This window comes from Antennarius striatus, chromosome 15 (genome assembly GCF_040054535.1).
Source record: "Antennarius striatus isolate MH-2024 chromosome 15, ASM4005453v1, whole genome shotgun sequence".
Classification (NCBI taxonomy): Eukaryota; Metazoa; Chordata; class Actinopteri; order Lophiiformes; family Antennariidae; genus Antennarius; species Antennarius striatus.
The window spans coordinates 16150860-16175402 of record NC_090790.1 but is presented as its reverse complement, the minus strand read 5'-3'; the positions used below and the strand labels follow the sequence as shown (position 1 = coordinate 16175402).

The window sequence follows — 24543 nt, the reverse complement described above, 5'->3', positions numbered from 1 at the left end:
CAGCTGGAGGCAAAGTAAAGGTCCAAAAATAGATGGAATAGAAAGTATTCCCATATGGTGCATGAGTACATGGTGCCTTTTGTAGCGCGTGTATACAGTCAGAGAGGCAGAGTGAAATGAGAAGCAATGAAACCACAACACAAAATTATGTAAGAGGCTGCAGGGAGATTATAGAGAGGACGTAATTCAATTTACTGAAGTAAGAGCACAGTAATCTAAAAGATCTATCCAATATCATTTAAAATAAATATAAAAAATGTATACTTACAGGATGGGATCTCATTCTGAAGTGAATTTTTTTTGCTGTGGTTGATTATTATGACTTTATTATTGGATTGTTTTAACTGATGCGTCAGTGAGGGCAGCGTTTCATCATCAGCCAGTTCATACCAGTGGCTCCCAATAAAAAGTCACCAGACTGATCTGAAGGGTCATGAGAAGATGAATAATGTGATCAATCACATAATTAATCAGATGATTGAAGCTCAGATATGTTCATTTAGTATTTTGTAAAAGTTTTCTTTGGTCTCTGTTTTTGTAAATATTCTTCGTTTGGTCTAAAACATTTAGTTCAGATGAAGCCTTGGGGTGAATTTACTCTTAATTAACTTGGTGAAACTTCTCGCATGTATTGATCCATTTCAGAGTGAACAAAATCTACAGACCCTCCAGGGGGTTTTGGTCTACAGGTTCGGACGTGCCCAGAAATCCTCCAAAGGGAGGCTGCCTGTAGGAGTCCTAACCGGATGGCAGAACCAGCTAAATGGACTCTTTCCATGTGAAGAAGCAGCGGCTCTGCTCGGCGCTCCCTTCTTTTTTCCAATTCCTAAAAATATTTAATGCGGTGGAGGAAAATGTGTGCCTCTGTGATCCTGGGAGCTGTGGTGTCCTGGTCAATCAATAACAAAGAAGTGTAAGTCAAGTTCATGGAGCCACAACCACAGGGACAAGCACTGGGGTCCAGTGCAATGCAGGCAGGTGGTGGGGAAGTGGGGGGGACAGACAGACAGATAGATAGAGATACAAGTAGATAAAATGAGGGGCTCATTATTTGAGGAGTTACAGAGTGCATCTGATTTTTAAGCCTTTGGTTTTTTTTGTGGTGCACTTTGCCAGCAATAGTGGCATCACCATTTTATCTTCCGCTGATGAGATGAGAGTGGACGGATTCGGTTAAAGAGAGAGAAGGGGGGAGAGATGGGGGAGGAGTGGATGGATGGAGGGAGGGAGGCGGAGCGAGGTCCTTACGAGAGCCTGTGTGTCGAGGAGGCTGGCAGTGAGGAGGAGAGTACCGGAGAGGATGCTGGATGCAGAGACGGAGCTGCTGGCGTTCCAGTTTGTGTCACAGTGAAGCAGCTGCAATCAGGAAGACGTGTGTTTGGAAGCCACAGGTAAGACATTGTCCATTTGTCCATCAACACCAGTCTGAGGTGGACAATGTCTTTCAAGGGTTTGGACTGCAAACTTTATTTCATGTGAGTCTAACACGGCAGGAATCTGGGAATCAAAGATCAATGGTTAAGTTACAGTAAATTTTCTAACTGATGATGCTTATGTTAAAGAAACAGTTCAAATATTTTCCCAGAGATGTCAATTTTAATAATAATTAAAGGTTTAATCATAAAATCTGTTTGACATAAATTTTGACACATAAAAGGTGAACAATGGCAGTTTATGATTGTTCAGACTCATTTGATGTTGAAGTTTTATTTTTTGAATACCATTTTCAGAGAGAACAGATAATTTGAAATGAAATTCTATGATTTCAGTTCGTTTTTATCTATCTTAAACAACACAAAGATGAATCTTGAGAGAAGTGAAAACGCCTTATCCTTTTTGAACAGGCAATGTTTGTGTTGAGCTGCATTTTTATTTCTGTTATTTCAGTAGATATTACATCACAAGAAATGACATATTATGTGTTTGTCTGGGGAGCTGAGCTTTTACCATGTTTAATTATTTTCTATGCTTATTTTTTAGCCAAAGTTGCAGGCTTTTTTTTAAAATAGATTCAAATTAAGAATAACTTTTCAAAGTAACATTGGCAATGATTCCATATTAATAAACTTGTGTTCTGTAATTGATTAAGATAAGAAATTATCTGTGAGAATATATTTCCTTTAGGCTCTACGATCACCTGTAAAAAGTAAGCAGACTGAAAATAATGAAGACTTTATCCTCCTCTCAATGGGGAATATATTTCCAATCAATGACAAGTGGCTGTTTAAATCTTTAGGCGTTTTCTGTAAATTAATGTGAATTATTTGTAATCTTTAAACCTTCAGGGTTCATTTTCAAGGTAAATTTTTCCACCTCTGTATTGTTATGCTAATTATCCATGGTGTGATGATATTCAAACCTAACCGTTTGACCTGACCTTTTGATTTGTGTGTATTGTTGTTTGATTTTAGATTTAAAAATACCTGGGTCATTTGCTCACTTGTTGCTTTCAGAAGCGCAGTTTCCTGATTGACAGGTTTGATATCTACCTGTTTTAAGGTTTAAATGTTTAGTAACACGGCCTTACTTTCTACAGTGTCTGTTGGTTGGTTGTTTTGTCAGTATTAGCCAAATATATCTAATCCACTACTACATTCATGTGTGTACTTCAGTTTTTCTAGAATAACCATCAAACCAATAATGATACAAATATGATCCAGATTTTAGGGTTGGGTTTTTGTGCTCTATGGAGTCACATGATGAGGACCAACCTATCACGACTCTGTTGCTTCAGGTACAACGATAAAATGGGGAAGTTTATCTTCTTTGTTGGAGGTTAGGGTGTCAGCTCCAGAGAAACCGTCAGCACAGAGGCTGAAGGAGAACGGATAAGCATAGAAGAAGAAGAAAGGATGCATGTGTTTCGCTCGGAGTGTCCGTGAAATCAATTTGCAATACTTAAAGTTTTTTATTTGGTCTATCATCCTCAGCCATATTCCATTTTATTGAGCCTCTTCCTCTTTCCCATGCTCCATGTAATCCAATTTGAATGCCCCCCTTTGACCCCCGATCAGCTATATTGACTGTAATATGTGGGTGGTGGATTATTCAGGCTGCTGAGCTGAGGCGCTGACTGATGGGGCTAATGTGCAGAAACGGTTCACGCCAGCTCGACACCACCTACCTGCTGATCTCAGGGAAAATATTCCCAACTGTGGGGTTTTTATTTTTTCCTTGTCTTTGATAAAATACCGTCTCCGTTAAGGTTCACCTCACCTTCGCTCATGATGTAGACACGTCAGCAGCAGAGAGCCAGGAAACGCATGAATGAAGAAGAACATGGCCCAACATAATAATTTGGAATTGATCGTATTGATTTGATCATTAATATGCAGAGAGAGACCAGGAATCGGTCGTGTCACCACATTAATGCATGGTGCAGCTATTGTAGAAAGTAATTACACATTTCACACGGGAATAGGTTTGATATGACTTTTCAAATGAAACAAGTAGTTTCATTTGTGAAATCTTAAATTTAAAACAAGTAAAATGACTTATTACATCATTTGGAATCATCTTCACAAGGACACATGATCGTGTTAGTATGATCTGCCCCCTCCCCCCCAACACCAGTCCCATCAAGTATGATTAATGTTTTCCCATTGACACGCTGTAAATCTGACATGTTAGTACTCCTCAATCTGTGTTGCCTACATCATGATATTATAATTCTGGTAATTTTGCTCTTTTTTGGGGGGTCTTGTGATTGAAACTTAATTCATATATTCATAATAATAATAAAAAGCGGGGACTTTGTGCTTTTGGATAGATTTTTATGCCTCTAAAAAATGCCTTTACACTTATAAATCAGAGTCAGGGTTGAAGCCAAGTCCATTGGGACCTAATCCATAATATTATCGTATTGAAATTCTTGAATATCCCATTTTCCTGTTACTTCCATTAAGGTCTCATTCTCTTGGGTGTTTAAACATTTGGACGTTTGAAATGTACAGTATTTGACTTTCCTCTACCTTAAATCGGCAGCTGAGGTATGATCATTTTCAGCACTTGAGAATTCTCTCAGCGCAGCTGAAACAGCAGCTGCGTTTCACAAATTCACGGTGGTCTGAGCCGTGCATCACCGCCACACTTGAAGGGTTTGATGCGAGGAAGGATGAAGGTGATCCAGATGTGTATTCATGTGTTGTGTCATAAGAATCCCAGCTGATGACAGAAGTCTTTTATGACACGTTTATAGGCTGCTATGATGATCTCTCCCAAGACACACCGTTTAGCGGCCTCAGGGCAAAGATGTCCGACACACCGCCATATAATTCCACACATTCATTAGCATCTTCCTGATGAAAAATGTCCCTTGCATGCCCCCATACAGTGGCTCCATTCAGTGGCGGCATGTAATATGACTTCAAGTGTATTGAGCATGTTAAAAAAATGTATGTATTTATTGAGTTTTAAATAGACAATACACCATTTTTATTCCAAAATGTGACACACCAAATACTTGAAAACAGCTGATACATTGACTACAGGATATTTGGAGAATTTTTTTTTTTTTAAATGTCTGTAGTACTACAAGGAAACCTTTATTGGATGACCAGATGTCCGGAAAGTCTTCTAAAACTTGAAACAGACTGAAATAGAGATTTGATTAATTCTAGCCTGTCTAATCAGATTCCAACTTGGCTCTGCACCGTACCTCTACAGATGTTAATAGTGAACCTTTATTTTTATATTTTTTTTTAATGCAGGCATTGATGGCATAAGGGCCCAGTTGGCATTATGGGAACTGTCATTCTCTTGTGTTGTCACAGCCAGTGGGAGCACATGGTGGGTCACACAAAGTTTGAAAGGGTGTGGACTATTGATGTTGTTTGTTTAAGATTCTAGTTAATATGAAATAAGATTTTTTGGGGTTTAACATATTGTGTAATGTTTTAAATATTACTAAGTCTCTGGAAATTGCACAATTTTTAGAGAATATAGAGAAACTATAAATGCTACTCCATTGACGGAATAAACTGAAACAGACAGTTATGCCTGTTGTGGCTTCTTGTCATCCTTTTGGTGTTGGTTCAGTAGTTGGTCTGTCAGGTTCAAACAGGACTAATTTTAGCTTAAAAAATGAAATTTCAGTCAATGACAACATCTCCTCTCACAGGACACGTGTTGGCCTCATTTCTCCTCATTATTCCACCTCTGTTTTGACCCTTGTGACTGACTTCCTCATTGAAAGTCAGACGATGCACCAACGTTCTCCTCCGGTCCAACAACACACAAGCAGTCGACAGAAAGAGAGGGAGACAGCCCGAGGTTTGCAGTTTGTTTTGCTCAGTTTAGTTGCTTTAGCTTCACTGTTGCCCCTGGTGTATTCACACACACACACACACAGAATCTGATTTCCGCTCACCACTCACCATATGGGCGTTTGCTGTTTCCATACAGATCACTCCTGTCATCCGCGTGCACATTCAAATAACCACAAGCTGCTAACTGTAACAGCGCTTTCATTTGTTTTCTGCCTTCGGTTAAAAAAAAACAAAAACAGGGGGAACGGGAAAGAAGAGGAATAAATGGATAGATGGAGCTTCAAGAATGCCTGGTGGAATTTGAGTTCATGAGACAGAAAAAACCCCAAACTGAATTAATTTCAGATTCCAACAGACCTGTTGGTCCAGCTGAGTATGTTAATAAACTCAGTAACGATGCTAACATGCAGATATTTCGCAGGGATTTCATCCTCTTGTTCTAGCTTATTAACATGCTAATATTGGACTTCAAATTCATGCCAAAGGAGATCTGAATTAATAAACCGTGCTATTTACGCTTAGCAGTTAAGATTATCTGAACCTGAGACATTTTACATCAAACACAAAAGTCAAACCACATTTTCAAGCAAGATTATTGATTGTCTGCTGATTATGGGTATCAAAACATTTCATGGTTGTCCAAGTGATACTTTCAATCATGACATCAGTATGCTAACAAAGAAGTGACAATACTAGCGTTGAGAATGATTAACAGAGATGCTGTTTTAGTCAAACTGTGCTGAAAACTTTAATCCCAGTTGAAAAAGTCACAGAAAAACGTGTGCCATGCACGTTTCTGGTGACTCATGTCTACGATTGGCTCTTCACTCCTGCTGTCTTCCATCAACCTACTTGTGTATGATGCATTCTGAAAGTCTTCAGTCTCATATGTTTTGTTGTCACGCCACCTCCTCCTCTGCACAGGAAACTGTGACGTCAAAGCTCTCAGCCACCCATGGAGGAGCTGAAGACCAGATTATTCTTAAATCTGCTCAGCTGAACCCAGGAGTCATCAGAAAGGGGTCTTGTGTACATGCCTATGCAAGGGTTAATGATCCCCACAGAGTCATCAGGCGGGGGATAAAGTAGGTGGTGATGCTTCTTTGCAGAACTAAGCTCCATAAGCCTCTTCCTCACTGGGCTGACAAGCCTGGGGTTGTGGAGGGATATGTGGAGGGGGGTGAGGCTGGAGAGTGAATTCAGGGATGGATAGATAGATGGTGAATGAATGGTTGATAGATTTACATGAGAGTGACAGATGTGGAGTGGAGTGAGGGAGTTTGGATGTAGGATGAATGAGTGTGTTGGATGACACTTGTAGAGGTGCTGAAATGTTCCAGTCTAATTCAGATGGGAGCGTTTGGGAATGTTCTGTGGACCGTAAATAATCGGGATGCTGCTGTAGAGGATGAGGTTGTCTGAACCTGGAGATGACTAACCCCATTTGTAACTCCTTCGACTGATCCAGTTTCCTTAAGCAACATTTTATTCTGTCCGGGCAATTCTGTCTGCTTTTTTCGGGTATAATTGGAGAATCATCCTGGAGCTTCTCTCTTTCATCCTTCCTCTACTAGAGTGGATGTGGGACTTTAGGTCAGATAGGGACAAAAAAAAACACAGCCAGCCACAAATAATACGTAGAACAGACAGAACCTGAGACAGACTTTTGAATCTGATGCATTTTTTAAAAGTGATTGTTGTATAAATTTATGTCAAAAGACATTTTATTACGGAGTTTAAAGAGGAGAATGAGCTAAATTTGGACTTCATTACAGCCTGTTAGACTGCTCAGCTTTTGGTTCTTAATGTTACACACTGATTTTAAGTAGTGTATTCTGCTAGAGTAAACACAATTGTGTTGTGCTCCCAAAACATGAATATCAAACATGTTAGAGAGGCCTTTAGGCATCACAGGAAACATAAGAATGATGCAATCTGTCAGAGTTTTTGCTTCCTGCATCTCTCGCACAATGTGTGTTTGCTGTGAGCTGTCATGAATAAGTTGTGTATATATCTGTGTGTGTGTCTGTGTGTGTGTCCCTGCAGCTCTTTTTCAACCCACATTGTCTCATGGAGCTAAAGCGCCTGGGTTTCTTTGACGTCACGTCAGTGTGTACTGCTTTTCTCTGGGCTACAGTCCGGGGATGACGGGTGCTGTGTGAGACTGATGTGAGATTGACAGTCAACCGGAAAGAGTGGACACATTTTCTTTTAAATTTCAATGTAAGATGCTCATGCCTGTTTGGTGATTGCCTTCATGAACTGGCAAGGGTAACCCACTCCTGGGTTACCAGGAGTGGGTTACCCTTGCCCTTCATGTTCTCCAGTTTTCTCCCATCATAAAAACATTTGATATCGGAGAAGTGATGACTCTGGATTGACTGTCGGTATTTTGTGTTTCTATGTGACGAGGGCGAACCGCACCTCGTGCCCAAGGTCAGCTGGGATGGGCTCCAGTTCCTTACAGAATGAATGATTGAAATACGTGTGAAACAATAAGGGGTCAGGGTAGCAATGTAGCGGTTAGCACTGTCACCTCACAGCAAGAAGGTGAAGAGCAACTAACAATGTTCCCAGGGTGGATGTATGTATGTATGTATGTATGTATGTATGTATGTATGTATGTATGTATGTATGTATGGATGGATGGATGGATGGATGGATGGATGGATGGATGGATGGATGGATGGATTAAAATCGTTTTGACACTCTACGTATTTTCTCTTGTAAAATTTATATGTCAAAATGGAATTCAGGATTATAACCCCACTCCCTGGGGATCAAAACTTTGATGTCACAAGGATAGATCGTCCTGTTACCATGGAGAATCTCATCATAGTTGATTCATGCATAGACATTAAATATTACATTATTTCATGTAATTCCATTCATTTTTGATGGTGATGGAAACAGTCATCGGTGGATGGATGAGAATTGCAGTTTTACTCCTCCCCTCATCGTCCAGCAGTTAACACCCAGTTCACCTCACAACCCATAATCCCCAACACACACACACACACACACACACACACACACACACACACACACACACACACACACACACACACACACACACACACACACACACACACACACACACACCAGTAGACACCCCTTCTCCCTGGAGGCCGTTCCACCCCATCGGTCAACTGGAGCTATAGAGCAGGTTTAAATCACGACAGGCTTCATGTGGTGACGTGTCCTTGGAGTGGCCTTTTCAAATGATGCTTACAGGAAACCACATCACCCCCCTCCCCGCATCATTAGCGTGGTTCTGCTCTGTCCTTTTCAAATCCAGTAGTGTCAGAGAAATGGGGCCAAAATCGCACATGGTGTCAAAGGACGCTCGGAACGACAGAACCTCATCAGATGGTTGATGTGGGAGGAAGGGGTGAGGGAGGATGTCTGAGAGTAGGGACAGTAGAGATAAAAATGTTGTTGTTAAGCCTTACTTTAAATAATTCTGTGGTTTATCAGTGAAGTGTTTGAACAGACGACTAGAACAGACAGGTGTGCATCATATGTGTTTGTCTCTCTAAAATCCTCTTATAGGAGGTTACTATGTTTTCTGGTGCATCTTGTCCTTTTGGAGTTTTGTGGATCTGGATGTGGGTTGATAGATTTTCCCAAACTTTCTTTAAACTTCTTTTTTGTTTTCCTTGTATATTTTTATGTAGAGCATTTGACATCAAGGTTGTTTTGACTCGCCCCCTTCTACGTACAGCCCATTCGGTCCTTATCACCTAATGCAACTCACTGAGAGGCCATAGGTCCTAAATGAATGGGAGTAAATGGAGCTAAAAGAAGAAAATAATTATTTATCACAAAGTTCTAGAAAAAAAGCCTAAACTTCATTTCAGTTTATGCTCATATTATATAGTAAAATGAAAGTCAAAGTTTTTTGGAAGATAAATTTGCCCAGAAACTGCTAGCATTCTGCTAATGAATGCTGATTAGTCAGTTAAGCATTCATGACGGATTTTCTCATGCCCTCTTGAAACAGATTCTTATAATAAAATTAATGTTTAATAGACAATCTCTCCTTTACCCTTTGGGTTCTGAAGTATAAAGTGTTTTGATGTGTGACGTCACAACTACTCAAACAATCCACCAAACAATTTTTAGAAAAAATAAAGCTGTAAAAGAATTATTTAATGGACTTAACTGTATTGTTTTATCAAAAGCATATATTTTTGGATCCTGTAGCTAATGTTAATGTATAGCTGCACACATTACATGTGTAATGTGTGCAGTTACATGGGTCCATATAATTAGTGTTTAGGTATTTTAGCCTAACGACAGCAAACACTTGTAATCAGACTGCATGTGCATTGACAGGAGTTTAAATGAAGTCCTGGATTTGCAATTTAGGTTCTGAGGTTTTGCAGGATCCTCTAATATGAATCTTGTGATGTGATGACAGGCTTACCCCCCATCATCCAGCGGCCCAGATCAATGAGCTCCTCACACCGTGAGATGGATGATACCTTGATCTCATCCCTTCAGTCATTGTTCAGTGTCAGCACTCTCAGCTCTCTTGTCACCATGTTGGTCTGAGATAAATCCTGGATTTGAGCATTCTATGCCTTCAGTCATCATGTAATCTCATTAACCTACTTATTGTCACTCATAGAAAGAAAAAGATTTCCTGAACCGAATCAATGGATCTGCCACGCTGGTGGTCCATATTGCGTTAGGGCTCCATCACCCCTGATAGGAACAGCTCGGTCTGAACGGTACTAAACGCTCTGAGTGCTGCGCAGTAGACTCATTGAGAGGCTGTGCTGTGATATGAGGATAATATTGATAGGCTGTCATGTGTAAGCAGTTGTGTCCACTTCAGGGGATGACATTGAGAATCAGATACGAGCATCATGTCCTGATGCAGAGCTCTATTGATCTGCTGTTAAGCAGCACCGCTCAATAGTAAATTCATGCTGCCTGTGACTGTGAAGGGGACAAACAGCTGACTCTGACAATAATAATACAAGATTTATAATCTCCTGCAAGGTCCTGAGTTAGGATAGAATATGAAATTTAGTGATTTATTATAAGATAATCCATTCATTCAGTAACAGCATTGAAGTTTCTATATATTATAAGATAGAAAAGAAGTTTTACTGCACTCCATCCAGAACGAGGCAGGACAGAACTTTGTTGGCCAGTTCGTCTCAGTTACATGTAAACTGGGTGGAGGATTCATCACTGTCCCAAAGATTGAACTGTTGAATTTCAGATCTGATCCAGCAGTGAACAAGCATTAGATGAACTGTCACAAAACTTGTTTTAGACATATAAGTTGGTATAAAAGTAAAAGCAGCACCACACCTGTTGAATATGAGCATAATAGCATCATCGTTGTTACCATATTAGCATTTTGACACTAGAGCTTAGCGCAAAGCCCCATTCTGTCTAGATATACATCCCCACAGAGCTGCCAGCTAACATGGCTGTAGAGTCCTACAGAATAAAAATTGGTGACAGAGTCAGACAACATAAAACTGTACGAGCAGTTAAACACATTATTCCGCTTGAAAGACACGGCTATGGAGATTTCACCGTCTGTTCGGCTGCTTTAACGGCTGATTTTAAAACATGTCTGACATGAGCTAATTTGATTAGCCATGATTTATTTCAGCTCTAGCACACCTACTGCTCCACCAGCGCTGCCGACGGTTAAATTCCCGAACATCTGCCGGTCATGTCCGGCTGCACAGACACCATGAAAATGTACAGCTGCTCTAAACCAGGGCTCTAATTGAGGTTGACTCCTGACGATGGCAAACGAACTGTTAGTTGTAACGTGTTATTGAAGTTTGGCCTGCATTGTGCATGCCTGAAGACACTCTCACTGCAGGGAAATGCACTCATTATCGCTTGACAAGAACATTGTTAAGAGGAAAGCATGACCTAAACTTCTCGCCCCTGGTCCAACCAGGCTGCTGGAACAGTTGGAGCCTCCTGGATTGACTGTTCATACAAAGCGTTCGCTGACAATGAAAGAAAATTGGTGCACATATCTCATTTTCATATCTAATATCTATCATATTTTCCTCCGTGTATTAGGCACATTCTATTCTCTTTTACAAAATCCATTTGTAAGGGTGCTGAAGATGTCTGACCTCATCTACCTCATCTGTTTAAGTCATTGCTTCACTCTTAACTTACCAGCGGAGGTACGAGCTGTGTCCAAGCTTTAAAACCTAATAAAAGATGAGGCACACGCTGCTGAGTGAAGAATCTTTCTACGCTTCTTTTACTTAGTGGCTCAGCATTCCTTTGTCCTTCCCTTTGTCTTTTTCCTCGCTGTTCCCCGAGAAACATCCCGTCCCCAGTGCATGAAAATGTCAGGGGTTACTATCACTGTGGACAACGTGACAACCCGACTGATGCCTTTGAGTGTGTCAGAGCCTCAAAGGGTTCGAAGGGAGAAAGAAAGGTGGGGTCAGTAAGAAAGGAAACATTCGGAAATGGCAGATATTTCCAGCTTGTGACTCACAACTCAGTAGATTCTGCATAAACACACACACTAACACATTCACACACTGTCAGGGCGCATCACATCATCGCGGTTAAAGCCCCGACCACGAGAAAATAAGAAATGTCATAATACAAAAGCATCCATTTACCACACAATAAAAGCACTCTGACAGTAGAAGACCCGCACTTACGATCATGCCTGAGTATTAGCTGCAAAATAATATTTGGATGTTCAATCATGTTCCTGCTGAGAGTCAGATGGGAAGACTCATTTATTCTCAATCTTAAAGGTTCAGATGGGGACATGACAATTCTTTTTATTCCATTACTGTAATAAATTTACATAAAAAGTAAAAAAATTGTCCAATGCAGTTTATCTGACAACAGCCACTGACTTATTTTATGCTGGCATCAATGCATCCACAAGAGAGATGTGACAAGTCAAAAGTTCAGACGGGAATCTTGGCTGTTCCTGCCATAATAGGTGTGGATGTTCTGCAGGATGGATTTAAAATCATCCCAGGGCAACAGTGCAGCTACCAACTTCCATCTGCAGCCCTAAGGGCTGAGTATCATAATTATACATGCAACAAATATAGCAACCTTGATCAAGTCTTACATAACCTAAATAGTCCAAAATAAGTACAAAGGCTTCTTTACAGGGACTCTAGATGTACAAAAGAGCTTTGTGCAAACAGTAGAACTGAAAATAGACAACATATTCACATTATATTGACTTCTTGATGCATTTTTCTCTAAATGTTTGCTTTGGTCATCTCGCTGCTACGTGTATGCAGGATGCACATTTACACTCATGTTGGGAAAACAACTGCACCTGGTTTGTACCTGAAGGGCATTTGGCCTTTATTCTGTCAGTTTTTGGAAGCTTTTTCACACAAACAGCAACACAATGGTGTTGGTGTTCACCGAGGAGCTGCTGGTCTGGTCTGTGTGTTGTGTGTCAGACACGTCCTGCTTATCAAATCTGAAATAAAATGGTAATTTTTGGGGATCTGATATGATAATAATGTGATAATGATGCAATCATTTTAAATAAAATGGGAAATAATTGTAAAAAAAAATCCACTAAATCATTAACATGCATCTTAAAGTGAATAAAAATAATGACAAATGAGGAATAACAGCATTTGACATAAAATCTAATTTGAATCAGATTTTAAAGGGATCGTTTTCTTAACTTGTTCGGCATAGTTATTTTGAATCATTGTTGATATATTTGCACATATTTCCCAGAATGCATTTCATTACAATTGAGTTCCTCAAGCAATTCTTTCTTCTCATAAGAAACACTTTTCTTTCTGATCAATAATAAGACTATGCACACAGAAATGAAGACAGGTCCATACATCATACACTTTGCATGTACTCTGCTCCATTATTATGAAAGGTCAGGGGTCACAGGAGGTCATATTGAAGAATATTGTTCCAGAACTCACAATGACTGTTATATTGATCAGAAATTGCTGATCAAGGGGTGAGAAACACGACATGATGAATGATCAGTTACTGAAAAATGCAACTCAAACACTAAATTTAACAGACTGCTATAAATCAGTTTTTTACACAATGGTTCTAATCAATACAACAAAAATACATACAATAAGAAGTTGCTGGCACAGTATTTTAAGTATTTGTCTTTTTTTAATGGGACACTTTATCTTATCTTATATTTAAATTAAACCATTATTGGATTATTGAATTAAATGAAAAAAATAAACACAGGCATGTATTACACTACAATGTTGATAAGTGAAGTACACATAAGAAATCATTTTCCTGATGTGTGTACTCAGTCCACCTCCGGCTTAAACGTTTGGGTACAGCCACGTATGAATAACCCAGTTCAAAACTAAATTATGGGGCTTTCTGAAGTTATTTGTCGGTCAGGTTTGGGGCCCAGGCCTGCAGTTTGAGCTGCATGAATAAATGCATGAGATACTCCGTCAAAAGATCAATTGGTTGTAGCTCAGAGGTGTATTATTAAGTTATCGCTTAACTCCCTTGCGTGTTCTGCAGTCCAAAATGTTTCCAGCTGTGCTCCTGTCTTCAGAGTTTAGCGTCTAGACCTCCTTACTGATGCATTTTGTGGAGTTACTGGCTTTTTGTCCGAGTTGCACTTTTGCACACCACTTACGCTTTGTGTGTCTATTTTTGTGTGGTTTTGTGTGTTTTGGGTTCAGGATTAGGTGGACGATGAATGTGTCTGGATTCCCCCCAGGAGAGGAGCTCACGGATGAAGAGAAGGAGATCATCAACAGCGTCCTGGCTCGTGCAGCCATGATGGAGACCATGGAGCAGGAGAGGATCGGGTGAGGAGGGAAATTTTGGTGTCACTGAGAATGGCGTCAGTCGTCCTCATGCAGATAGTCACTGATCTGGAGGGCCTTCAGTGTAAAAACTGCCAGGTTTGTGTCTGTGCTCACATTTATTCCCATGTGTTCTCAGGCGTCTTTCCAGTCGGCTGGATAACATCAAGAAGACTGCGTGTGGTGACGGACACTCGCATTGCCTGTTGTGTGGGTCGTCTTTTGGGCCGCAGGGGGTCACAGCGGTCCTCTGTGTGCAGTGCAAAAAGGTAGGCGGACATCACTGTTGAAGCTCCTTCCAGTTTCTCAGAACAATGACTGAGAATATCACAGTGAAGTGAAATGTAGAGTCACTATTTTTGTTACATTAGCAAATTATTTTCAAATAGTCGCTATTTCGAGATAAAAAAATTTTTTTTGAGGCATTAAATCCATATTCAATTTTGGGACTCCCATTTTTCCCTTTGATACCAAAACCGTAGCCTGAGATTTCAGGGATTGTTATGAGCTAGAAGTAATTTACAAGTGACTTTACTTCTAGATGCTAATTACATATTTTAAGGTTTGTTTTATTATTATAGAAAGCTTTTTCATCGTTGAGAGATCTCTGTCATTACTGTGACTTACGGGACCTGTGCTTCTTTGTATTGTTGGTGATGGCGTTCCACATAATTATTTCTGCTTGAATAAGGGATGTAAACAGACGCAGTCATTCCCACGGGATATCAGGACACGGACAGGATTTCTGTTTACTGTGTTTTCTATAGTGTTTTCTACGATGCTAAGAATCCAGTGGGCCATATGTTAACTCGCTCTGACATGCGCTGTGTGTTTCCTGGTCTTAAGCTTGACATTCTACTTCTTGTTGATTTCAGTAAGTGAGTAGGGAGGTTGATGCTCTCTGAACTGTAAAAATGTGTGTGCTCAGTGCACCTGTCATTAAGGACTAAATCTGTATCGGATTCTGTATCTGTGCATTTACTTCTTTGCAGCACATTTGCAGCAAATGCGGGATTCGAAGCAACAGCAGGACGTGTCCGGCATGGCTGTGCAGAATCTGCAATGAACAGCAAGAGGTGAGGGAGAGGAGGATAAAGGATAAAGATCAGGACGGTGTCAATGCCATTATGTCATCCTTTTGGACAGAAAATTAGTTTTTTCTCCAAATATCAATCATTTACGAGCTTTTAGACTCTCATAAATTGCATTTCACTGTCTAGTGACCTGGAAAATTACCTTCCATAGACACTCCCTCCATATTCCAAATGAGTAAAATGTAATGATTTCACTTAGTGAATTCAGAAAAAGAAATTTAATATTGTGATTAATATAAACCACAGAAATGCATTAATAACAATGGTGCAGGTTGAATAAAAGCTCCCTTCTGTCAGTCACTGATAATTTATCTGAAAGGCAGCAGATACAAAGTCATACTGTGTAGAAGACAAATAGTTGAAAACAGTTTTAACACAATAGTTTGCTTTTTATGTCTAATAGGAAGGTCCAGGCATCTTGACTGTAGAAACAGGACGAAAAACATAAAATTCTGGAGTGAATCTGGGAGTTCAACATTTTTTTTGCTTTTCTTATTTACATTGCAAGATGTAAATTTTTTTAAACATTTTTTGCCAGCTGTGCATAAACTACGTATTATCATGAAAATGGGTTGAAGGGTTGGATGTGAACCACAGATGCAAACACTGAGTAATGATGAGATCCAGATGAGGACATGGATCCATGACTTTTTCTGATCATATCCTAATTCTCAAGATATTTTCATCTGAGGGCTGCAGAGGATGCAATGATCAGATATGGAGCACTTTGATTTATTTTAAAGGGCCTTGTGGAGCCACATACTCTCTACTGAGCGCCCCTCTTAGCTCATCTATCAATCTGTTCAACACAAACAATCACAAACACAAAGGATGATGGCCCACATTCACTGTTTCATTTCCAAGACAGAAAGACTGAGCTGCAACTCCTGCTTTCGCCACCAGGGGCTACTCGCCTGTGTGACTGCTTTGAGGGACATCATCAGTTTGTCTTGTGTTGTTTCATTTAACTCTTGAGTATTCAGTTGATAGAAGTTGTTTTCCTGCAGGTCCAGAAGCGTTCAGGTGCCTGGTTCTTCAAGGGACGAGACCAGCAGGGTCTGCCGCCCCCCCTCACTCTGTCCAGACCTCGACAGTCCAGCCTCGAGAACAATTCGGCTGCTGGGGGCCACGATGGATCACAGGAACCTGCACCACAGCAATATGGTACCTACTCAACTTGTTCAAAAATGGCTCTCAATCTGAAATCAGATCTGACTTTTATGAACCTTCCACCAGTTGATTTATGGGATGTCAAGTTTAGTGGAACTATGAGAGGTGATTGAATAGTTCAGAATTATTTAAAAAATTAAGTATGTGTACACATAAAATAATTTACTATTAATTTTTGATGGTAACATAAGAAAAGAAACTACCTTTAGAAAATACATTTTAATGCTTATAACAGCAGAATGACTTTGATGGTCTCAGTAACTACATTAAAATCTATATGTCATAGTTTAGCTCCAGTTAGAGAACACAGTTTGATTTGCAGCAGTCGTAGTAGTATTCATATGACCCCACAAATGAACATCCAAATGGCAAATTATTCATGTTTCATCAGGACACGATCGCTGACACTCGCTGTAGGACATGAGTGTCTCATGTGGTTACAGGACGGAATGCACCAAACACAGAATGTCATCCTGACACCAAACTGGCTGCTGGAGAATCTGGTGCTGCCTGTTGTCCTTTATTTTGAAATGTGAAAATTCAGAAGCCCAACAAGAAACTGTCTCAGTCTGGAGGCTTTAATTTGACATTTACGCTGATGAATTTAACTTGACATGCAAAGATTTATTTTTTATATAATTGAATAATTTATTGATGTTTTATATTCATTATATCTATATCAGTCTATCTAATAATAAAACCTCTAAAAATATCTTCTCTGCTGTGAATATGTAAACGTTTAAAGGGACACAAATCAGTCAGACGGGCTCATAGTTGTTTTTAAAATCTTCCTGGTTAAAACGTTACCTAATGCAAAACAAACACAAGTTTTAACAAAAAAATGTATGAAAATGTGTTGTAACAGTAAAGCCGATTTACAGTCAAATCATTTAGGATTATTCCTTTTTTACTTTTCTATTGTTAATATATTTCGAATTTTAAAGGACTGCTCAAATTGGGACATGCAAATAAATAAACTTGAAACTTAAACTTGAACTTTTTAATCAGACATATTCAGGGGGTTGTTTTCTATGAATGGAGACTGGATTAAAGGAATTTAAAGCACTAGGTTAGTTAGCTGTGCCGCAGACAGTAGCTGCTGTTGTAACAGGGTTATTCTTGTGTGTCCTCAGAGCCACAGCAGCAGCAGCAGTCCTGTCCATCACAACAATGGGAGCAGACAGCAAGAACAGCTGACAGCTATAATGACACCGAGTCCTCTCCAGCAGTGGTAATGAAGACTGAGAGACAAGTGTTAGCCTCCAAACCACCTCGAGCAAATGCACAACAGGCCGCCTCCGCTTCAGGTGACGTAGCACTGTTCCTTCCAAGAATAATCCCAAACCCAGAGGGAGGATTTCAAAACATTTCACGTCACTATTTATGCTTCAGATGTTAATTAGCTGCTAATTTTTGCATCGTCGTGTCACCAGCTCTTACAGCAAATGCGGAAAACAAACGCTCGGAGAGTGAAGAGATGAGGCCTCCTCCACCTGTGCAGGAGGAGAGACAACCTGTCATCTACAGCTCACATGTACCTGCGACCAGAAATATTCCACCTGTTAATCCAGTGGTTAACAACCCCCCCGCCGCACGACCCCCACCTGATCGAACAGAGGAGGAGGATGACTATGACTCGGATGATGCCAGTAAGATTGTTTTCTCCTCTGGTTTATAGAAGGACGCTTTACCAACATCAGACGAGGTGGACCGACAGCTGAGAAAGAAATTCGGAGCAGAGTAACATATCAGTGTTTTTCTGCTTTAGAGGGAGATTAGTTCATCCAATAGAAATCGAATAAAAAAGGAAGATGTCTGATGTGTTTCTGTGTTTTTATTATTACAGCCACTCTTGGATCTTTGGAGTTCAGTCTCCTTTACGAACAGGAGAGTCACGCCCTTCACTGCTGTATCGTTAAAGCTAAGGTAAGAGATAAGAGGAGACGAGATGAGACACGACAGGAATAAATAAGACGAGATAAGACAAAACAAAACAGGACGGAAGAGTCAAGACGAAGTGAGATAGTACAGTAGAGGACGGGACAAGGAAAGACAACATGAGACACATCAAGATGAGCCAATGAGAGGAGGGAGACGGGCAGAGAATGAGAATAGAGCAGACAGTGCGACATTTAACATTAGAAAACAAGATGAAATCGAACAAAATGAGACAGGACTAATCATGTAACAAACATGAATAAGAGCTGATGTGTTTTTTTGAAAGCGTTTATCTGATGCTGATCCTGACCATCACGTCCCTTTATGTTTATGTCTTTAAGGGTTTAAAACCAATGGACTCAAATGGACTTGCTGACCCGTACGTGAAGCTGCACCTCCTACCAGGAGCCAGTAAGGTACAATTATGTTAATTACTCGATTTAGAAAACAACATAAATTAATCTGTTGTCTTTTCTCCACCCGTCAGGCTTCATGGACAAACCTGTCTATTCAAAGGCTGATCTCATTAGCAAATCGTTGTCTACTTAACCTTCCAGAAGAGAACAATTTAGCACCGGATTCTTTTCTTATCGCATTAAATAAACCATTATTTACACTCCCTTAGTCTACACTCTACACCAACCCCTGAGAAATATATCTGTCTCATTTTGGAGGGTTGAGGCTGAGTTGAACACAAACAGACAGACACCTATCTCACAGCTAATGTTCTGTCGGTATGATAATATGGGGGGGGGGGTCAGAAAATTAAGTTTATTTTTACTTTCTGAACACCTCAAAGTAGAATTCTAGTCATAACATTCTCACCCTCACTCTGATTTATGATTTTATTACTCTTCTCAACAACCAAAGAAGATTTTAAAAGGTAAAAATGGTTTTTAAAATTTAAGGTTAGTTCCTGCAGAATTAACTAACTTCCTGTAAGACTAAAGAGCCTAAGTTGTCCCTGCTTTGTCTACATGTTAGCGTCTGCAAACAGAGCTCTGATGTGATCCAACACAAACATCCAATACAGATGTGCTCAAAAATTCTACGCTACAAAGAGGATTTTCATCTCTTAATAGGAGGTGAATAATGTTTCCTCATAGGATGTTGTGCCTCCTGGAAATTTAGATTTTTCGAGACGAGCCGTACAGAAGCATAGTTCCTTTTTTAAAACAAGTTTCCGTTAATGATTCAATGCTCTTTTGCTTGGAAGGTTCCAGAAATGTTTTATGAAATAAGAAACTTCATCAGACTTTCCCCTCTGCATGGTTTGAATACATAACAACTGAATTCTCGTTTTTGTGTTGGTGCTTTACGCGCCATCAGCCAATGCACTTTAAATAAATGTAGCGTTCAGTGATACAGCTTGTGAATTGAGTGTAGGTCACAGTATGTACAGATTATATGATGTAGCACTGAGCAATGAACGCTCATGGCACCGAGCGTACGAGTCTACACTGCTGATGACTTATGATTCGTCATTATTGTCTTACTCATCGTGAAGTAGAGCAATTTGCAGCCTGAGGCCAAGCAGTTTGATGTGTTGATGAGCGTCTGTTCATCACAGCGTCAACTTAACATCTCATATCTTCCTCATGTCTCGTGCTACTCTTTCTCAGTCAAACAAGCTTCGCACCAAGACGCTTAAGAACACTCTGAACCCCGTGTGGAACGAGACTCTGGTCTATCATGGAATCACTGATGAAGAAATGTCGCGCAAAACTCTCAGGTACCTAAGAACGTTTTCCACTGACGGTTGCACCAGTTGCATGAAAGTCAGGGGTTTATGTCTGTTCTCTGCCTTCAGGCTATCAGTGAGCGACGAGGACAAGTTTGGACACAACGAATTCATAGGAGAGACACGAGTCGCCCTGAAGAAGCTCAAGTTCGACCAGAAGAAGAACTTCAGTGTTTGTTTAGAGCGAGTGATCCCGGTAAAACTACACAGATATTACAGATGTACAATTTTCTAAACTGAAAGTTAGCATTATGTTGACATTTTTTGTCATATAAAAATCATAATTTATAAGATATTAATTAATAAGAATGAATTAGAATGTTGCAAGACTACATATTTCCAATCTTTATGCAGTCACTGCGGGATGTGGATTCCTATCTACAAACTAAGTTGAAGCAAACAAAAACATTTCACAAACTTTTGAATGAAATTAAATTAATCTTTTTATATGTGACAGTAGTGGGTAGTGACACGATTGATACCGATAATAATTATTATTGGTTATCCCTCTTCACAGGTGAAGAAGGCTGTTGGAGGACAATCTCGTGGCATGGCTCTCTATGAGGATGATGTAAGACCCTTTGTGCAATATCCCACCTTACCTGTGTAAGTGTTACTGGAGGCCTTTCATATGAGATTTATTGTTGAAGAATCCCATTAAAAGACCAGTCTAGTGTGAATGGATGCAGATCAGCATTCATCAACCTTCATATGCAAATCGAGCATCAGCTGGACACGACCGATCCGCTTTGAATTCTTCACCAATATCGTTAACATCAGTTACATTCGTTGAGCCACGGGAGGAAGTCATTCTGCAGAGTCATGGGACTAAAAACATCCAAAAATCCAAATCCAAAAATCTGTCTTTCTTCACTCATCATGGGGCAAAGCAGACCTACACAATGTTGGCTTTGTTCTAAACAACAATGCAAGTTAACACTATTATATAATATGTACATTAAGATAACAGTTGTTATCCTCCAACAGTACATATTATAATAATCACTATATAATCTTTTCACAGAGGAAGAGAGAATTAGGATTACTGTAATGGAGGACATTATTTCTGTGTGCAGCTGAATGAAGCCGAGGACTCGGAGGAGAGGGGCCGCATCCTGGTGTCCCTGATGTACAACAGTCAGCAGAACCGTCTGATGGTGGGCGTGGTCCGCTGCGCTCACCTGGCCGCTATGGACTCCAACGGATACTCTGACCCCTTTGTCAAAATGTACGTGCTCTGGCCCTCCTCTTCCTCATCCGATTGGATTTTGTGAAGCCTTCTCAAAATGTAGACATAGTTTCTCCTGTTCTGCAGATGTCTGAAGCCAGATATGGGGAAGAAAGCAAAGAACAAAACACAGATCAAAAAGAAGACCCTCAATCCAGAGTTTAATGAGGTCAGCTTCCTTCTCCTCTTCTAAGCTGCAGCATCCTCAGCTCGTGAGTTTGTCTTAACCTTGTTTCACTGCGTTTCAGGAGTTTGGTTATGACATAAAACACGGCGAGCTGGCCAAGAAGACCCTTGACATCTCAGTCTGGGACTATGACATGGGAAAATCCAATGATTTCATTGGTGAGTGTTGACAGTGTTTCACAGATACAGCAGATTTGTCCTTTCTTACATGCTAATGCAAATTCGGTCAATCTTGTACTTCACCATTTTTTTGGTGAAACTTAATGATCCTCTGAATTTTTTTTGGCATCACCATGAGGTTCTGAGGTTTTGCTTGAAATGTCTCAACTTCCAGTTTTTGTCAGCGGGATGTGTTTATTGTCTTCCATCATTTTTGAGGTTGTTGTCACAATTAAAGAAATTTAAAGACAGTCATCAAAGTTTGATCATATCCTGTGGTGTAGATTTTGAAAGGTTGCAACGCCACCTACTGGGCTGGCATGCATACTGCAGCATTTTCAGACTATTTGTGTGAGGAAACCATACTTTGACAAACTATTTAGTTATATTGTCAACACACAACACTTATTCCTACAAACCGGTCTGAAAATTGCAGGGCTGACAATGTCGGCTGTTTTTTAATGATTCCAGGAGAAGAGTTCTCGGAAATGAATGCTTAAATACTCAAATCTGACTTTGTGAATAAAATGAAATGTGTGTTGTTTTTGTTTTTTTGTTGGACAGTTTAATCCATATGTGGAGTTATATATTGCATAAGTCACAATCTGGCCTCTCATGAGGTTTATTTTAAAATGAAAGCAGCAACTGTTGTTTAACCTTCATGCCTTTGCCAAAGAAAGTCAAGTCTTATCAGAGTAAATATAGTGAAATGCCAAGTTGTGTCAGGTTAACTTCTGAATGAGAAAGTCATTCATATGAAATGAAACTCCTCTACAGTTCTTTGTGTCATTGTGATATCACCTCCAACTAATCAATCAAAATAAGTCAGGGGTTTAAGCAGAGATGACAGAGTTTAAGTCAGTTAAAGAGGCAAAGCAAACTTCAAATTTATCCCTGGTAAATCCCTTCTGGTTCTAGTGTTTATGATAACACAGAAAATATAAACATGATCAGCTTTAAAGGAGTTATGATAACAAAGATAAATATATTTTAGAATGAAAATCGCACTAAACAAGCACAGGAATTTGCTGAAGAAATGTAATACTCTTAAATAAAAATCTCAATGCCCTGATATAGAGGAAACACACTTGAAATAAAAATTCTTATTAGTGTTATCTTCAGACCAACTTCTGACAAAAACCCCAAGAGAAGAAAATTCAACAGATAAAGAATGAATGAAAAATTTTATGGAATGCAGGGCGATGAAAGTCTGTCTTCCATTACATTCACACACAACCAGAACTTGGTCATCATATATGTGTAACATGCAAAAGGAAGCAGGAAGATTAATGCTCTCTTTCCTCTCTGCTGGCAGGAGGATGTCAGTTAGGCATCCAGGCTAAAGGCGAGTGTTTGAAGCACTGGTACGAATGCCTCAAGAACAAGGACAAGAAGATCGAGCGCTGGCACGTTCTGCTAAATGACAACACCGTCCAGTTTGACGATTAGCATCTTCACCTCTTCTGTGTGTTTTCTTTTTCTTGTCGTTCTCCCTGTGGATCATCTTCTTCCATTTGGTGGACTGGTATTATCCTCTTGCTCTAGCTTGACCCAGTGCTACGTGAAAGCTGTGTTTTTTGGGGCGGCTAACACAAATGCTAACCCCAGAGCTCTTTGAAATAGGGAATGATTTTCCTATCACACAGTGAATAAACCTCCTCTGACATGCTGTAATGATTGAAAGAGCAGTTATCAAATTTTATGGAGCAGATAAAATCCTTGTAATCATCGTTAAGGTGGTTCATTGTGGTGAAAGAGGAAGTTCCCAGTTTTCTGTCTATGACCTCTTGTCTCTATGTTGATCTGTGCTGGTATGAGATCATGCGCTGTGCTCTCACCTGACCTATGTGGCCACACTTGTCTCACCACCACATCCATCTCACTTGTATTAATGTAATGATCGCTGTGCATCATGCATATATTTAATACTAAAAGGGACCTAATGTGAACAAATCCCTTTTTGGTTGGCTTGAGATGCGTTTTCTTTCTAATCCAGATGACGTGTCGGAGTCTTCATCACCACCCTCCTTCCAGTGTGAGCTCTCTCTAACGTCTTCTGGAGGAATCCAAAAGCCCAAAAGGCGTCTGCATTACATTATTATGAAGAAGAAATATTCATGCAACCCTCAACAGATGGATTTGATCGATGCTTCTAATGCCGGCTCATCAGATCCACCCTAGTGATTCATCATTTTGCTCTCTGTGTTCATATTGGTGCATGTCTGAACTCATACACGTGGCGGATAATAAATAAAGATGACTCTTCTTGCGCGCCTGGTCCTGCTTTGTGACATGGCAGAAAACTTTGTTTCAATCAGGCGAGGTTTGAGCCAATCAGCGGCGATGAACACGCAGCTGAGAATTTTGTGAACTTTGGCTTCTCCTGATAATACGGTCCATATAGGTAAAAGTTTATAGACTTGGGTCACTCTGCAAAGCCTGTCCTTGGAATTAAGGGAGGGCATTTGCTGCTTCTCTCATCAGTGAGGTTTTATGTGAAGCTCGATCAGGAGATAGGTCTTAAAGGAGCCCAAATATTTAGATTTGACACAAAACATCAATCAATAACTGACCTGATTCCACTGCACAACCTGAAACGGCAGAACAGACAAGAATTGAGCAACATGCAATTTAACTACAGGTTCTTAAGCTCATCTAATGCAAATACACATTTTATTGACTTCATCAAAATAACGTCATTATCTGCTTTCCCCAGTGGCGGATATACACTTTTCAAGAGGGGGGCTGAGTGCACAACCATCATCCATGAACATGTCCTTGAGCAGTGAGGGCGACTCTGTTCCTGACTCTATAGCTCTGGGAAAAGACACTCATCACTGAATGCATCTGTTGAATTGTGAGTTGTTAAAGTACAACGTTTTTGTTGAAAAAGTGTGGGAAAAGTGTGTGATAAATGTAAAATTGCTTCACAGAGCTTAACTCAAGACAGCAA

The 24543-nt window shown here is 40.0% G+C and overlaps 1 protein-coding gene across 2 annotated transcripts; it reads left to right on the top strand.

The window, feature by feature from the left end:
* Positions 1-1290: 1290 nt before the first annotated feature.
* Positions 1291-23830, top strand: rph3aa (rabphilin 3A homolog (mouse), a). 2 transcript variants are annotated; one of them, XM_068334968.1, is made up of 17 exons: positions 1291-1391; positions 13949-14077; positions 14214-14343; positions 15067-15150; positions 16176-16332; positions 17472-17645; positions 17772-17987; positions 18185-18264; positions 18618-18692; positions 19899-20008; positions 20087-20213; positions 20535-20588; positions 21094-21245; positions 21333-21414; positions 21494-21590; positions 22906-23055; positions 23587-23830. In XM_068334968.1, the coding sequence occupies exons 2-16, from the start codon at positions 13962-13964 to the stop codon at positions 23037-23039; spliced, it is 1788 nt and encodes a 595-aa protein (XP_068191069.1). In that variant the 5' UTR covers positions 1291-1391; positions 13949-13961; the 3' UTR covers positions 23040-23055; positions 23587-23830. The 2 variants fall into 2 exon arrangements, with proteins under 2 accessions (XP_068191069.1, XP_068191068.1); XM_068334967.1 differs by having other exon boundaries at positions 22906-23830.
* The last annotated feature ends 713 nt before the right edge of the window (positions 23831-24543 follow it).

What these genes read in the sequence shown, in the direction of transcription:
- rph3aa (XM_068334968.1), top strand. Translation starts at nt 13,962, where the DNA reads ATGAATGTGTCTGGATTCCCCCCAGGAGAGGAGCTCACGGATGAAGAG. An exon ending in TCCTACCAGGAGCCAGTAAG is followed by an intron (nt 18,693 to 19,898) that starts GTACAATTATGT and finishes ACTCTTTCTCAG; the next exon opens with TCAAACAAGCTTCGCACCAA. An exon ending in AAAATCCAATGATTTCATTG is followed by an intron (nt 21,591 to 22,905) that starts GTGAGTGTTGAC and finishes CTCTGCTGGCAG; the next exon opens with GAGGATGTCAGTTAGGCATC.